Genomic DNA, 16,611 nt, shown 5'->3' with positions numbered 1-16,611 from the left:
CATATTTTATGGGTAATTGATTGATATACTTAACCATTTGAAAATGAGTTACAGACATCATGCTGTTTCACTGCCATATACTTGAGCATGCACCTAGAAATAAAAAATTCCATAACCACAGATGCCATCTTACAGATTTATGTGTGTGTGTATGTATTGTGCACACATGCTTATGTGTTGTATATAAGCAACACAGGAACTAGAGTGTACCCAGGAGATGATCATGAATCTGAAACAAAACAAAACCTCCTCTGTCTTATGTTGATTATTTCCTGTAACAGAAATGAAGGCTACATTGGATCTGGGTCAGAGCAGACACGATCTTTATTGCTATAATCCCTGGACAACATCCATCCCAGTGCCTTCAGAAACATGAGTTTGCTTTCACAACAAGGCTCCCAGAGAGATAAGGAGACTATACTGGTTGGGATGGGACTCTTTCCCAAAACTCCTAGCCTCAGGCAGTGTCTTTGTTAGATTGGGAGAACAGATTTTAATAGGAGTAAGTCCCTCTGCTCCTGGCTTGAATCTCCAGGTAAATGACAGGTTATTTATGGAGGCAAAGATCCAGGGAGACATCAAGCTTTACTATAGAATTTTAGCAGGAGGTCTGGATATTTGGTCATTTGTTAATATGTACCCATGACCCATTTTAGTAAAAAGGTGCTTATGCTACAGAGAAAACTGAAAATCTTGAGTAGTCTAACCTTAAAATTTTCAAAATTTTAATGGAACATCTCTTCTGTTTAGCAACTTTTTGCATGTGAATGTCAATAATCCTACTCTATTTTCCTGTCTGCTCTCTAAAAAAGGGGTTTTGTGTCAGTGTTAACTAGGGTTTACTATTGGGATTTTCCCAGTTTCACCCTAGAGCTGTTACAAAAGATGTCTCCATTTATTTATGCTTTGTGCTTTTCTGTGCAAGATTTCCAGTATTGTGATTGTGTTCCTTTTCACCCTCCTTTTAAAATATTATTTTCCTCTATTATAGGTTTTCTTTCTTAGGTATATTGACTGAAGTTTAATGAGAAGAATCGTGACCAGCTAGGAGAATTTTCTGCAAGGAATGGAATTAGCTCATAGCTTACTGCTGAATGAAGAAGCATACAATCAACTGGGTGAAGTTCAGAAGGCAGAGTTTATTTTTGATTGGTTGAGATATTTGGAGAAGCTCTTGCTAGCAACCAGCAGGGTGAGTAAAATTGCAAGAACTGTTTTTTGAGGTTTTTTTAATGTGCTAGATAATGTTTAACTTCCTTTGATTTGATTTTCTAGTTCTGTCGAGTATAACCTAAATTAGCTTTGGAAGGTTAGACCTTAGTAAGACTTTATATTGAAATAGGAGGTTTCTTCTGTTCTAAAGAGCAGGAAGAAATTAGCCAGTATTCGTAGTATTACTTTCAAATATATTAAAAACAAACTACAGAGCACATTGTGTTAGATTTCATTATCATTGTCTCCTGTACCTTGTGTCACTCCACATGCATGACATCCTGGTGCAGTATAGCTCTAAATAATGTGATGGGAGTTTCACTTAAAAAAAAAAGTGTGAACTCTTTAAGGGGAGTAAGAATTGAGAGGGGCTTCCCTGGTGGCGCAGTGGTTGAGAGTCTGCCTGCCGATGCAGGGGACACGGGTTCGTGCCCCGGTCCGGGAAGATCCCACATGCTGCGGAGCGGCTGGGCCCGTGAGCCATGGCCGCTGAGCCTGCGGGTCCGAAGCCTGTGCTCCACAACGGGAGAGGCCACAACAGTGAGAGGCCCGCGTACCGCAAAAAAAAAAAAAAAAAAAAAAAAAAAAAAAATTGAGGAGTCTTTGAGTAAACATATTCCCTTTTAAAAGTTTATGAAATGGCTACCAGAAAGTGAAGACTAATCACTCATACCCTTTACCGACATTCAGCATTTGTTAACATTTTGCCATGTTTAACTGATTTACAGAGCCATGTGAGTTGCTACTTTACTTCTAATACTTTTGCATACATCTCCTAAAAATAAGGATATTCTACAGAATGACAGCACCCTATGTAATGCACAAATGGTGCAAAGACACTACTCATGGAGACATTTAGAATTTAACAAATGACAAAAATCCATACACTAAATTAACAAATATTTTATTGTGGAAGTTTAGGCCTCAGGGAGCACCTGAATACCATTACCACTGTGATGATATTCTGTACTCCTTTTTCAGAGCGTAGAAAAGTAAAATGGAGTCACACTATCGGCATTTAGATGCATAAGCTTGCAAAAAGAAAATTGCACTAAACTTAGAAAATGATCTGAGTAAGACAGGTAACCATTACAAGATCAGCTCTGGTGATAGGTTTTAGGTTGCTGCTTATTGATGCAGATATATATTGGGCAGAGGCGTAAGAACTAAGAAGCTCTACTTAAGATATAAATTTGCTCTACCTTTCAAACCTAAGAAGAAAGACATAGAAAAAATAGAGCCCTTGTCTTTGTTCACAAAGACTCCAGTATACTGTAGTCCAGAATTTACTTTTTGGAGATATCAGCAGGGCAACAAACTACCTGTTCATGAGGTGTAATAGCCATGCCACCAACTTATTTGTACTATTTAATCAAAATAATTTTGCATTTTTCTAGAGGCTTTTAGTTAGTTCTTAATTATATGAAAGGAAAATCATATTAGAGGATTATGTGTAATTATGTTGACTTGAATTATCTTTGTTACCTTCCTTTCTAGAGTGATGTAAGGGAGAAACAGAAAACTCTTGTGGAACAGCTCCTATCTTTGTTGAACAGCTCCCCAGGGCCTCCTACTCGCAAACTCCTTGCTAAGAATCTAGCCATTCTTTATAGTATTGGAGACACATTCTCTGTTTATGAGACAATCGATAAATGTAATGATCTTATTCGAAGCAAAGATGATTCTCCAAGTTATCTTCCCACTAAACTGTAAGTTAAATGTTAAAACTGAACATAAAAGAGTTCTTCTTGGTTGTATCATTTTTATAAAGAACCCAAACTTTGCTGTATGGTAGAAATTAACACAACATTGTTCATCATCTGTACTTCAGTAAAATAAGTCTTAAAAAAAAAAAAAGAACCCCTGGACTTCCCTGGTGATGCAGTGGTTAAGGATTCACCTGCAAGTGCAGGGGACACGGGTTCAATCCCTGGTCCTTGAAGATCCCACATGCCGCAGAGCAACTAAGCCCATGCACCACAACTACTGAGCCCACACGCCACAACTACTGAAGCCTGCATCCTCTAGGGCTCCCATGCCACAACTACTGAGCCTGCATGCTGCAACTACTGAAGCCTGCCCGCCTAGAGCCCATGCTCTACAACAAGAGAAGCCACCTCAGTGAGAAGCCCGCGGACTGCAAACAGGGTAGCCCCTGCTCGCCACAACTAGAGAAAGCCCACGCACAGCAACGAAGACCCGATGCAGTCAAAAATAAAAATATATATATTAAAAAAAAAAAAAAGAACCCAAACTACTTGATAATTATTATGAAACTGAATACAAATTCTTTTACTCATTTTTTTTAAAGAATCTAACTTTCATAATTATTATGAAACTGAATACAAATCGTTTTACTCATTTTTTAAAGAATTTAACTTTCATAAAGATCTAACATTTTCCCATGGACTGAGAAACAGTTCTTTTAAAAAATGCTTTAGACATTTGAAGCTTAGATTTGGGGATCAAAACTGTCTGATAGGGCTTCCCTGGTGGCTCAGTGGTTGAGAGTCCGCCTGCCGATGCAGGGGACACAGGTTCGTGCCCCAGTCCGGGAAGATCCCACATGCTGCGGAGCGGCTGGGCCCGTGAGCCATGGCCGCTGAGCCTGCGCGTCCGGAGCCTGTGCTCCGCAACAGGAGAGGCCCTCGTACCGCAAAAAAAAAAAAAAAAACTGTCTGATAAAAATTTTAGTAGTTGAGGGACTTCCCTGGTGGTCCAGTGGTTAAGACTCCGTGCTCCCAATACAGGCGGCCCGGGTTCCATCCCTGGTCAGGGAACTAGATCCCTCACACTGCAACGAAGATCCCATGTGCCAAAATTAAGACCTGGTACAGCCAAATAAATAAATATATATATAAAAATAAATAAAATTTATTTTTAAAAAATTTTAGCAGTTGAGTGTTTAAGGCACAAGTACTTTAAATTCTTCACGTTTTGTATGTTCTTTTAGTTTATTAGTTCTTAGTAGTGAAAATTAATAGTAAATATATAGGAAAATACTCTTCTAACATCCTAAAAAAACAACTTAGTTTCTTTCTACATAGGACTCAGTTCATTTTATCACCTGTTTTTTAGAGAAGGCAATTTGCCAAGTATGGTTGCATAGTACTAATGTTATAGAAATTTTTGTTTATTTAATTTTTAGCTTATAGTAGAATGTATTTTCCCATAAAGTTTTCAGACTTGATAAGAACATTGTTCTTTTTCTTTTATCTTTAAGACCATCTTTGATTATCTGATATATGAAGCTCAGTTCTATTAAAAATTGTTTTGTAAAAAATTTGAGGGGATGGAATCTTTGGGCTGAGATTTAGATTAGTTGAAGATATATCTTTTTAAAATTCTTGTATTGAAAATATAATTATTTGATACTCACCTAAGTGTCATTCCTTAGGATTTAACGGTGGAATAGATTCTGGGAAATTTTATCCTTTAAAAGTAAAATTAAGTAGTCATCTTTACATGTGCTAAGATCCTTTTATTCCTGTTTTTTCATTCATGACTAATTTCTAATTTAAATGTCGTTCCAGCGCTGCTGTGGTGTGTTTGGGTTCCTTGTATAAGAAGTTGGGTAGAATACTGGGTAACACCTTTACTGATACAGTGGGGAATATTCTTAAAGCTATGAAGAGTGCAGAGGTAAATACAGACTTTATGGTTTCTTGAGTTAATAAAAGAGCTTTACCTATGACAAGCATACATAGTATGTATGTAAATATATCCATAAATGACATTTCTATGTAGTGCACATATGTACTTTGTATATTGAATCTTTATTAGAAAAGCAATAGTGCAATAAAATTTTGTGTATTCAGATAAATTCAAATGGGCACAAACTAAGGTGTTTCTCTGGCAGACCCATCCCTGCTCCCTCTTCTTGCATCACCTTTTCCATCTGATACTACTTATTAGTGCCAGAGCAAGTGCTTGTCACCAAGGATCCAGATATGTAGTTGGTAACTACCATACACCTGATGGATGGATTAGTATTGTACCAGCATCAGCAGGGTGTAAGGAATAAAATCAGGAAAGAGTGTGGAGGACATAAGCATGACTAGGGTCAGGATGACCTTTCAATCGCCAGGATATATATTGTCAGCCTTAGCCTCATTGATTTGTTGGCATCATTTACCATTGTAAAACACCCTTTGTTTTTGTAACTGTCTCTATTGGACTTCCAAGATATACTGTAATTTCTTGCCAACTATAGTTTAACAGTTTTGAAATTAAAGCACTTGTATGTTTGTATATCAAAAATTTTAAGTCTGTGGTCCCTTATATTTAAGGATAACTCAGCACCTTTAAATATAAAAAAATCACACCAGTTCCTGTTCTTACCTTGCTTGGAAAAAGTCTAGAAAACAGCCCTGAAACAATTTATAAAAATGCTGGCCTGTCACACACATTTCTTTTTAACTGTATCAAGATAAAACATGGGAAAATTCAAATGTAAAGTCTGCCAAATTTCAAGAAGAATGTAACTGATTCAAGAATTTTAAGGAGAAGTGAAGTCCATAACATAAAACTGGCGAGGGAATCAACTCAGCAGATCACTTCTGAGTATCAATAGTTTATACAAAGATTGAAGAAGGTAATTCAGGAGGAGATATTTTTTTTTGTAGTTTTTATAAGAGTTTATTACCATTTTATAAAATAAAAAACTGCCCAATATGTTTGAAAAATCTGAGAAAATTTAGATATTTTAAGATGGATAGAAGTTGAGATAATTTATCAGTGGCAGGTTTTTTGGTGGTGAAAGGAAAAGGAGATCTTTCTGCTCTGAAGGCACTGAAGCTAGAGGTGAACAGATTTACAAAATGATACTGAGCACCATAAATGGTAACATGTGGACACAGGTATAGGCTATACTTTAATTCTTAATTTATATGAGAGAAAGCTCATGATGAAGACAAAGAAATGGAAGGCATTGTGGGTTTTAACATATATAGAATTAGAATATATAAAAACAGCAACATAAAGCATATGAGAGGGTGTATGGAACTGTACTGTTTTAAGGGTCTTGCCACTATGAAGTGGTAAATAGTAGGCTTAATTAGAATGTAACCTATTAGGGATGTGTAGCACGATGGCTACAATAATCACTATTTAAAATAGTTATAACAGGGGATTCCCTGGTGGCGCAGTGGTTGAGAGTCCGCCTGCCGATGCAGGGGACACAGGTTTGTGCCCCAGTCCAGGAGGATCCCACATGCCGCGGAGCGGCTGGGCCCGTGAGCCATGGCCGCTGAGCCTGCGCATCCGGAGCCTGTGCTCCGCGGCAGGAGAGGCCACAGCAGTGAGAGGCCTGCGTACCGCAAAAAAAAAAAAAAAGTTATAACAATGTAAATATTTATACACCCCTCAGAGCATCTAAATTACAAAGCAAATATTGGCAGACCTAAAGAGAGAAATATACAGCAATACAATCATAGTGGGGACTGCAGTTCCCCCCCCCTTTCATCAATGGACAGATCACCCAGACAGAAATCAACATGCAAACCTTGGAGTGAACTACACATTAGACCAGTTGGACCTAATGGACGTAACCTGATCATTCCACCCGACAGCAGCAAAACATACCTCTTCTAGGGCACAGAGCATTCACCAAGGTAGATCACATATCAGGTCCCACACAAGTCTGGGCAAGTTTAAGAAGACTGAAATCGCATGAAGTATCTTTCCCACCCGCAATGATATGAAACTAGGCGCCAATAAGGGCAGGAAGGCTGGAAAATTCTCAGTTATGTGGAGATTAACAGCAAACCAGGAGGAGAGATTGTTAACATCCATAAATCTGGTTTTATTTAAAAGGATGTGTCTGTAAGAACTTTTATTTACTGAGGTATGGCCACTTTAAACTTTTTTTTTCCTCTTAACTCCATTGATTAAGCTATACTTTTTAGGCCTCATGGTTAACAGAGGATTACTCTATAGGTTTCAGAACATTTTAAGTTAGGGACTTCCCTGGTGGCACAGTGGATAAGATTCCATGCTCCCAATGCAGGGGGCCTGGGTTCGATCCCTGGTCAGGGAACTAGATCCCACATGCATACCGCAACTAAGAGTTCTCAGGTCATAACTAAGGAGCCTGCCTGCCACAGCTAAGACCTGGTGCAACCAAATAATTAATATTTTTTTTAAAAAGAAAATTTAAAGTTATTGCTAAGTACTTTATTGCTCCTCCACTTTTACCTTTATGATTTAGTTGATTCAGTACCACAACGTTTTGAAGATGTCAAAAGGGATTTCCACCTTTGATACACACCAGTATTGATAAATAGCATTTGAAATTGGCATAAAAGAAAGTTAAGAAGTGTCCCATTAGGACTCATTTTGTTAATGTCTACCTATAATTACTGTTGTGCTCCTTTGAACAAAAATAAATTAATAACATTACTATGAAAATGATACTTGATCTTTCTCCAACTTTAACTTACCTATAGTGGCCTTAACTTCCTGAGACATAGAAAGCATTTGGAACATTTAGTAAAACATCATAGTACAAGCAGCTACTATTTCTTGAGTGTTTATTAAGTCCAGGCACTGTGGTGAATGATTTCCCCACAGGGGCTTGTTTACTTCTCACACTGGCACAGTGGGGTTCATCTTATCTTCGTTTCATTTTTTCATTTCTTTTTTTTTGGCCACACTGTGCAGTATGTGGGATCTTGGTTCCCCGACCAGGCATCGAACCCATGCCCCCTTCAGTGGAAGTGCAGAGTCTTAACCACTGGACCACTGGGGAGGTCCCTTATCCTCATTTTATAGATGAAGAAATAAGAACAACTTAAAGTCACACAGCTACTAAGGTTCAGAGCCAAGATTCAAACCCAGGTCTTTTAAAATCTAAACCCAGACTTTTAACCTCTGAGTTAAAATACTCGAACCAATAAATGATAAAATATCAATAGCTATGAACTCAACTGAGCATTTACTGTGTGTCAGGCACTGTTCTAAGCACTTCACATGTAGTAACTCGTTTGATCCTCACAACAATCATTTAACTTTTATCTTTAAGGTAAAGAAACAGATTTGCCCAAAGACATATAGCTAGTAGGTGGCAGACCATGCACTCTTACCATGTTACCTCATTTATAGCAACCATTTATTGAGTGCTTGACAACATGCAAGCCTTATGCCTGGCGCTTCCCATATAATTTCATTTAATCTGCACATCAACCCTATAAAATTTGTGTTATGTTGAAATGTAATATATACAAGTAACACTTTTAAAATAGTAAACACTGTAAGAAATAGCAATTATTCATGTGTCTTGATGTCAGAATAGGTTGGTTAGTGTGTACAAAAATCTGAGTATTTCTCTAATATGAGATAAATTTCAATGCTTAATACTGTTCTTCACAGCAAATTTTTTTTTTCCTGTTCTTTAAATTTTTTCCTCTTTGGTAGTCACAAGGTCGATATGAGATCATGCTGAGTCTGCAAAACATATTGAGTGGACTGGGAGCTGCTGCTACACCTTGCCACAGGGATGTTTATAAAGCTGCTAGATCCTGCTTAACAGATAGATCCATGGCCGTTCGTTGTGCTGCTGCAAAGGTAAAATAGTCTAATGAGTAGAATTTCTAAAAATTAATATAAAGACAACTAAATCAGTTTATCCCAGTGAAAACACTAGTAACAGCTACATGATCTTAGAGCTGCAACCTTGGTATTCAGATAGGACTATCTCATTTTAACATATGAGGAAACTGAGGCCCTGAGAGTTATATGAATTTCCCAGGGTTCTTAAAGTGGTTAGCAGCACCTTGTTGGAAGTGGGGAGTTCAAGTTACCAGATTCTAAGTATTCCTTCCATTCCACTGTGCCTCCTCTCTATAATTGTGTAACATTTACATGTACGGTTTATGTTGTTTGAAAATGATTTGTTTTTGTTTTTATCATGCTTTCTTAACATAGTTGGTTAGATAGTAAAGTGTTTATGTTGGAATTATTCTCACAATTGCTTATAGCCAACAGATAGGTTCTACAGACATTTTTCATAGCCCATTGAATTAGAAATGGGTCTTTCTCCTACCCTTTGTGGACACGTTGCTTTGTATAGTATAATTTTTATGACTTTTTAGTAAGTATTCACTTGTTGTCCCTACAATCATTATTTAGAGACTTTGGATTTGTGTATTATTTTTGCTAGATCTTGATAGGTTCTGCAACTTATATAGATTTGAACCTGACATTTATATTTTGTTTTTCATTAATTTCTTTTTCTCCCGATTGAATAGTGTCTCCTTGAACTTCAGAATGAGGCCGTCTTTATGTGGAGTACAGACCTGGACAGTGTGGCCACACTATGTTTTAAATCCTTTGAAGGCTCCAATTATGATGTGCGGATTTCAGTTTCAAAGCTACTAGGCACAGTGTTGGCAAAAGCTATAATTTCTAAAGATCCAGGGGCAGGTAAATTCATGTAATTATTTTCATAATGTCTTCCATAATTTTTTCCCAGTTGATTTAAACAAACATATGTAGCATTACTGCTACCCATTATTACTTTTGAAAAGAGGCAGAATATCATATAAATTTTAGTTTGGAAACATGTCTATAAGTCCTAAGATTTCATTTTAAAACAATTCAGTGAAAGTTTGAGGAAAAAATTAAAAGAACTCTTAAATAAATGTGCTTTATTCAGTCATTGTCTTCCTCTATACCGTGGCTTTTTTTTTTTTTAAGTGAATTGTGGAGTGTTATCCAATAAGAGATATGATCTAATTCTCGAGAATTTTTTTTTTATAAGCAGCATGCATCTGATTACATACATTTGGCTTGCCATCTTCTAGACTGGTATAAGGGAACAATGATATAAATAATTCCAAACAGCAGATACTTGAAATTTACTGTATTTGGACAATTTGTGTTTGTGTTTATTCCCTATTTATACACTCCTAGGCAGTGAGCAAGGATGGAGTATTTTTGAAAACAAAAGGGTTTGCCTCGGTTTAATCTACGGTGTATATAAAACATTGGTGAATAATTAAAAACTTGCTTTATTATTCTGTCTCCAAAGAATAGCAGTCTCATGCTAATGAAAATGTGATTGTTCTGTAGAACCTTGCTCCTCAATATCTGCAAACCGAGAGTACTAGCCTCACCTGGGAGCTTGTAAGAAATGCAGAAACCCAGACGCCACCCAACTTACTAAATCAAATTCTCATTTTAACAAGATCCCCAGATAATTTGTATGCACATTAAAGTTTTAGAATCATTGCTCTAGAAATTGTTTATTGTGACATTAAGAAGTGTTCTGGTTTCTTCTAAGCCAGTGTTTCTCAACTAGAGCTGAGAGAGGACAGTGAGTACAGCATATCAGAATCACCTAGGAAGCATTAACAACTATATAGTCCCTTCATTCTCCAGTTGAGACCCACAAGTTTAAAATTTATAATAAATTTTTTTTTAGGTTTTGGTTCTTCTAATCTTGTAATTCAGACTTGTTCAGGGCATTTAAGAGGTTAAATCTTAAGCCATCTAAGAGATTGAAATTAGAAGAAGACATGTTTAATCAAACCCTCTTGAAAATGTGAATTGCTCGTTTCCATAAAGGTATCATTAGCACTAGTACACAGTTGCAGTAAAAACAAGCAAAATACAGAATTGCCTAACAAATGTGAATGATATTTAAATGTATATCCTCCTAGAGTAGCACTAAACTAATAACAGCATTTTTGCAATCAGACTAAGCAAAGTGAAGAACCAGCTTCACCCACACTAAAAAATCTTAGAACCAGCTTCACCCACACTAAAAAATCTTTGGCCTAATCTTTTGTTAGGAATTCTATCATCTTGCATCTGTAAGTTCTAGGCTTGTGTTATAATTAAGTTATTTTCATACAACTAAAAAGTGATCTAGATGTCATAATAGATTTTTTTTTAAGTAGGAGACTAATAGTTAGCAACATAGTGCTTAATAATTTGGAAAAGAAATACAGTGGAGGTTTGTACACTCAGCCACAATATTCGAAGATTATGAGGTACAGAACTGAAATGATTTTCCTAGTAAAATCAGCAGACTTCTAATAAATGGTATATTTTACCAAGGCATTTAAAAATCAGGGATTGAGTATGACATTTTCCTAACATTGGCATAAGTTGCCAAGGATTTATGGAATCTTTTAAAGTTACTTCTTGACCATGAACCTCAAGTCGTACTATATTTCCCTCGTCCATTCACTGTCCCACTTTCCTAATTGACTATTTATACCTTTATCTTCTCCCATGTTACTTTCATTTGATGGCCTATCTTCCACAGGCTCCCTTACTAAATCTACCACCTTCCAACATCTATACCCATATACTCTGACTTCTCCACTGTTACTAAGATGAATTATCTCATCTTCTATTAAAGCCATACGTTCAATATGTTAGAGCTCATCCTCTCACCAGCTCAAGGACATAGCTCTAGGAAGTCTCCCCTCTCCTACATCAACTTTTCCTTCTCTATTGGATTATTCCCTATAAAAACATGTGCTTTTTCCCCTTTCATCTTAAAGAAAATTTTTTTTTCTTTTTTTTTTAATTTATTTATTTATTTTGCTTTATAACAAATTTAATCAGTTATACATATACATATGTTCCCATATCCCCTCCCTTTTGCGTCTCCCTCCCACCCTCCCTATCCCACCCCTCCAGGCGGTCACAAAGCACTGAGCTGATCTCCCTGTGATAGGCGGCTGCTTCCCACTAGCTATCTACCTTACGTTTGGTAGTGTATATATGTCCATGCCTCTCTTTCACTTTGTCACAGCTTACCCTTCCCCCTCCCCATATCCTCAAGTCCATTCTCTACTAGCTCTGTGTGTTTATTCCTGTCTTACCCCTATGTTCTTCATGACATTTTTTTTTCTTAAATTCCATATATATGTGTCAGCATACAGTATTTGTCTTTCTCTTTCTGACTTACTTCACTCTGTATGACAGACTCTAGGTCCATCCACCTCATTACAAATAGCTCAATTTCATTTCTTTTTATGGCTGAGTAATATTCCATTGTATATATGTGCCACATCTTCTTTACCCATTCATCCGATGATGGACACTTAGATTGTATCCATCTCTGGGCTATTGTAAATAGGGCTGCTATGAACATTTTGCTACATGTCTCTTTTTGAATTATGGTTTTCTCAGGGTATATGCCCAGTAGTGGGATTGCTGGGTCATATGGTAGTTCTATTTGTAGTTTTTAAGGAACCTCCATACCGTTCTCCATAGTGGCTGTACCAATTCACATTCCCACCAGCAGTGCAAGAGTGTTCCCTTTTTTCCACACCCTCTCCAGCATTTATTGTTTCTAGATTTTTTGATGATGGCCATTCTGACTGGTGTGAGATGATATCTCATTGTAGTTTTGATTTGCATTTCTCTAATGAGTAAAGATGTTGAGCATCCTTTCATGTGTTTGTTGGCAGTCTGTATATCTTCTGTGGAGAAATGTCTATTTAGGTCTTCTGCCCATTTTTGGATTGGGCTGTTTGTTTTTTTGTTATTGAGCTGCATGAGCTGCTTATAAATTTTGGAGATTAATCCTTTGTCAGTTGCTTCATTTGCAAATATTTTCTCCCATTCTGAGGGTTGTCTTTTGGTCTTGTTTATGGTTTCCTTTGCTGTGCAAAAGCTTTTAAGTTTCATTAGGTCCCATGTGTTTATTTTTGTCTTTATTTCCATTTCTCTAGGAGGTGGGTCAAAAAGGATCTTGCTGTGATTTATGTCATAGAGTGTTCTGCCTATGTTTTCCTCTAAGAGTTTGATAGTGTCTGGCCTTACATTTAGGTCTTTAATCCATTTTGAGCTTATTTTTGTGTATGGTGTTAGGGAGTGATCTAATCTCATACTTTTACATGTCCCTATCCAGTTTTCCCAGCACCACTATTGAAGAGACTGTCCTTTCTCCACTGTACATTCCTGCCTCCTTTATCAAAGATAAGGTGACCATATGTCCGTGGGTTTATCTCTGGGCTTTCTATCCTGTTCCATTGATCTATCTTTCTGTTTTTGTGCCAGTACCATACTGTCTTGATTACTGTAGCTTTGTAGTATAGTCTGAAGTCAGGGAGCCTGATTCCTCCAGCTCCATTTTTCGTTCTCAAGATTGCTTTGGCTATTCGGGGTCTTTTGTGTTTCCATACAAATTGTGAAATTTTTTGCTCTAGTTCTGTGAAAAATGCCAGTGGTAGTTTGATAGGGATTGCATTGAATCTGTAGATTGCTTTGGGTAGTAGAGTCATTTTCACAATGTTGATTCTTCCAATCCAAGAACATGGTACATCTCTCCATCTATTTGTATCATCTTTAATTTCTTTCATCAGTGTCTTATAATTTTCTGCATACAGGTCTTTTGTCTCCTTAGGTAGGTTTATTCCTAGATATTTTATTCTTTTTGTTGCAATGGTGAATGGGAGTGTTTCCTTGATTTCACTTTCAGATTTTTCATCATTAGTATATAGGAATGCCAGAGATTTCTGTGCATTAATTTTGTATCCTGCAACTTTACCAAATTCATTGATTAGCTCTAGTAGTTTTCTGGTAGCATCTTTAGGATTCTCTATGTATAGTATCATGTCATCTGCAAACAGTGACAGCTTTACTTCTTCTTTTCCGATTTGGATTCCTTTTATTTCCTTTTCTTCTCTGATTGCTGTGGCTAAAACTTCCAAAACTATGTTGAATAAGAGTGGTGAGAGTGGGCAACCTTGTCTTGTTCCTGATCTTAGTGGAAATGGTTTCAGTTTTTCACCATTGAGGACGATGCTGGCTGTGGGTTTGTCATATATGGTCTTTATTATGTTGAGGAAAGTTCCCTCTATGCCTACTTTCTGCAGGTTTTTTATCATAAATGGGTGTTGAATTTTGTCGAAAGCTTTCTCTGCATCTATTGAGATGATCATATGGTTTTTCTCCTTCAATTTGTTAATATGGTGTATCACGTTGATTGATTTGCGTATATTGAAGAATCCTTGCATTCCTGGAATAAACCCCAGTTGATCATGGTGTATGATCCTTTTAATGTGCTGTTGGATTCTGTTTGCTGGTATTTTGTTGAGGATTTTTGCATCTATGTTCATCAGTGATATTGGCCTGTAGTTTTCTTTCTTTGTGACATCCTTGTCTGGTTTTGGTATCAAGGTGATGGTGGCCTCGTAGAATAAGTTTGGGAGTGTTCCTCCCTCTGCTATATTTTGGAAGAGTTTGAGAAGGATAGGTGTTAGCTCTTCTCTAAATGCTTGATAGAATTCGCCTGTGAAGCCATCTGGTCCTGGGCTTTTGTTTGTTGGAAGATTTTTTATCACAGTTTCAATTTCAGTGCTTGTGATTGGTCTGTTCATATTTTCTATTTCTTCCTGATTCAGTCTTGGCAGGTTGTGCATTTCTAAGAATTTGTCCATTTCTTCCAGGTTGTCCATTTTATTGGCATAGACTTGCTTATAGTAATCTCTCATGATCTTTTGTATTTCTGCAGTGTCAGTTGTTACTTCTCCTTTTTCATTTCAAATTCTATTGATTTGAGTCTTCTCCCTTTTTTTCTTGATGAGTCTGGCTAATGGTTTGTCAATTTTGTTTATCTTCTCAAAGAACCAGCTTTTAGTTTTATTGATCTTTGCTATCGTTTCCTTCATTTCTTTTTCATTTATTTCTGATCTGAATTTTATGATTTCTTTCCTTCTGCTAACTTTGGGATGTTTTTGTTCTTCTTTCTCTAATTGCTTTAGGTGCAAGGTTAGGTTGTTTATTCGAGATGTTTCCTGTTTCTTAAGGTGGGATTGTATTGCTATAAACTTCCCTCTTAGAACTGCTTTTGTTGCATCCCATAGGTTTTGGGTCGTTGTGTCTCCATTGTCATTTGTTTCTAGGTATTTTTTAATTTCTTCTTTGATTTCTTCAGTGATCACTTCGTTATTAAGTAGTGTATTGTTTAGCCTCCATGTGTTTGTATTTTTTACAGCTCTTTTCCTGTAATTGATATCTAGTCTCATAGGATTGTGGTCGGAAAAGACACTTGATACAATTTCAATTTTCTTAAATTTACCAAGGCTTGATTTGTGACCCAAGATATGATCTATCCTGGAGAATGTTCCATGAGCACTTGAGAAAAATGTGTATTCTGTTGTTTTTGGATGGAATGTCCTATAAATATCAATTAAGTCCATCTTGTTTAATGTATCATTTAAAGCTTGTGTTTCCTTATTTATTTTCATTTTGGATGATCTGTCCATTGGTGAAAGTGGGGTGTTAAAGTCCCCTACTATGATTGTGTTACTGTCGATTTCCCCTTTTATGGCTGTTAGTATTTGCCTTATGTATTGAGGTGCTCCTATGTTTGGTGCATAAATATTTACAATTGTTATATCTTCTTCTTGCATTGACCCCTTGATCATTATGTAGTGTCCTTCTTTGTCTCTTCTAGTAGTCTTTATTTTAAAGTCTATTTTGTCTGATATGAGAATTGCTACTCCAGCTTTCTTTTGGTTTCCATTTGCATGGAATATCTTTTTCCATCCCCTTATTTTCAGTCTGTATGTGTCTCTAGGTCTGAAGTGGGTCTCTTGTAGACAGCATATATATGGGTCTTGTTTTTGTATCCATTCAGCCAATCTGTGTCTTTTGGTGGGAGCATTTATTTCATTTACATTTAAGGTAATTATTGATATGTATGCTCCTATTCCCATTTTCTTAATTGTTTTGGGTTCGTTATTGTAGGTCTTTTCCTTCTGTTGTGTTTCTTGCCTAGAGAAGTTCCTTTAGCATTTGTTGTAAGGCTGGTTTGGTGGTGCTGAACTCTCTCAGCTTTTGCTTGTCTGTAAACGTTTTAATTTCTCCATCAAATCTGAATGAGATCCTTGCTGGGTAGAGTAGTCTTGGTTGCAGGTTTTTCTCCTTCATCACTTTAATTATGTCCTGCCACTCCCTTCTGGCTTGTAGAGTTTCTGCTGAGAGATCAGCTGTTATCCTGATGGGGATTCCCTTGTGTGTTACTTGTTGTTTTTGCCTTGCTGCTTTTAATATGATTTCTTTGTGTTTAATTTTTGACAGTTTGATTAATATGTGTCTTGGCGTATTTCTCCTTGGATTTATCTGTATGGGACTCTCTGTGCCTCCTGGACTTGATTAACTATTTCCTTTCCCATATTAGGGAAGTTTTCAACTATAATCTCTTCAAATATTTTCTCAGTCCCTTTCTTTTTCTCTTCTTCTTCTGGAACCCCTATAATTCGAATGTTGGTGCGTTTAATGTTGTCCCAGAGGTCTCTGAGACTGTCCTCTGTTCTTTTCATTCTTTTTTCTTTATTTTGCTCTGCAGCAGTTATTTCCACTATTTTATCTTCCACCTCACTTATCCGTTCTTCTGCCTCCGTTATTCTGCTATTGATCCCATCTAGAGTATGT

At 36.8% G+C, this 16,611-nt stretch overlaps 1 protein-coding gene across 2 annotated transcripts in view; it reads left to right on the top strand.

Annotated features, from left to right (window-relative positions):
• Window positions 1-1,066: 1,066 nt before the first annotated feature.
• Window positions 1,067-16,611, top strand: part of HEATR5A (HEAT repeat containing 5A) — a gene marked incomplete at both ends in the record, with an annotated part of 101,240 nt that continues 85,695 nt past the window's right edge. For both annotated transcript variants that reach the window (XM_079698964.1, XM_079698963.1), the window contains 5 exons: window positions 1,067-1,192; window positions 2,710-2,921; window positions 4,746-4,854; window positions 8,626-8,775; window positions 9,459-9,633. In XM_079698964.1, the coding sequence (XP_079555090.1) occupies window positions 1,067-1,192; window positions 2,710-2,921; window positions 4,746-4,854; window positions 8,626-8,775; window positions 9,459-9,633 (772 nt within the window). The remainder of the gene's footprint in view (window positions 1,193-2,709; window positions 2,922-4,745; window positions 4,855-8,625; window positions 8,776-9,458; window positions 9,634-16,611) is intronic.

Source organism: Hyperoodon ampullatus (assembly GCF_949752795.1).
Source record: "Hyperoodon ampullatus genome assembly, chromosome: 3".
In the NCBI taxonomy this organism is placed as follows: domain Eukaryota; kingdom Metazoa; phylum Chordata; class Mammalia; order Artiodactyla; family Ziphiidae; genus Hyperoodon; species Hyperoodon ampullatus.
The sequence above is the reverse complement of the archived record's forward strand: the minus strand, read 5'-3'. Positions and strand labels throughout refer to the sequence as shown.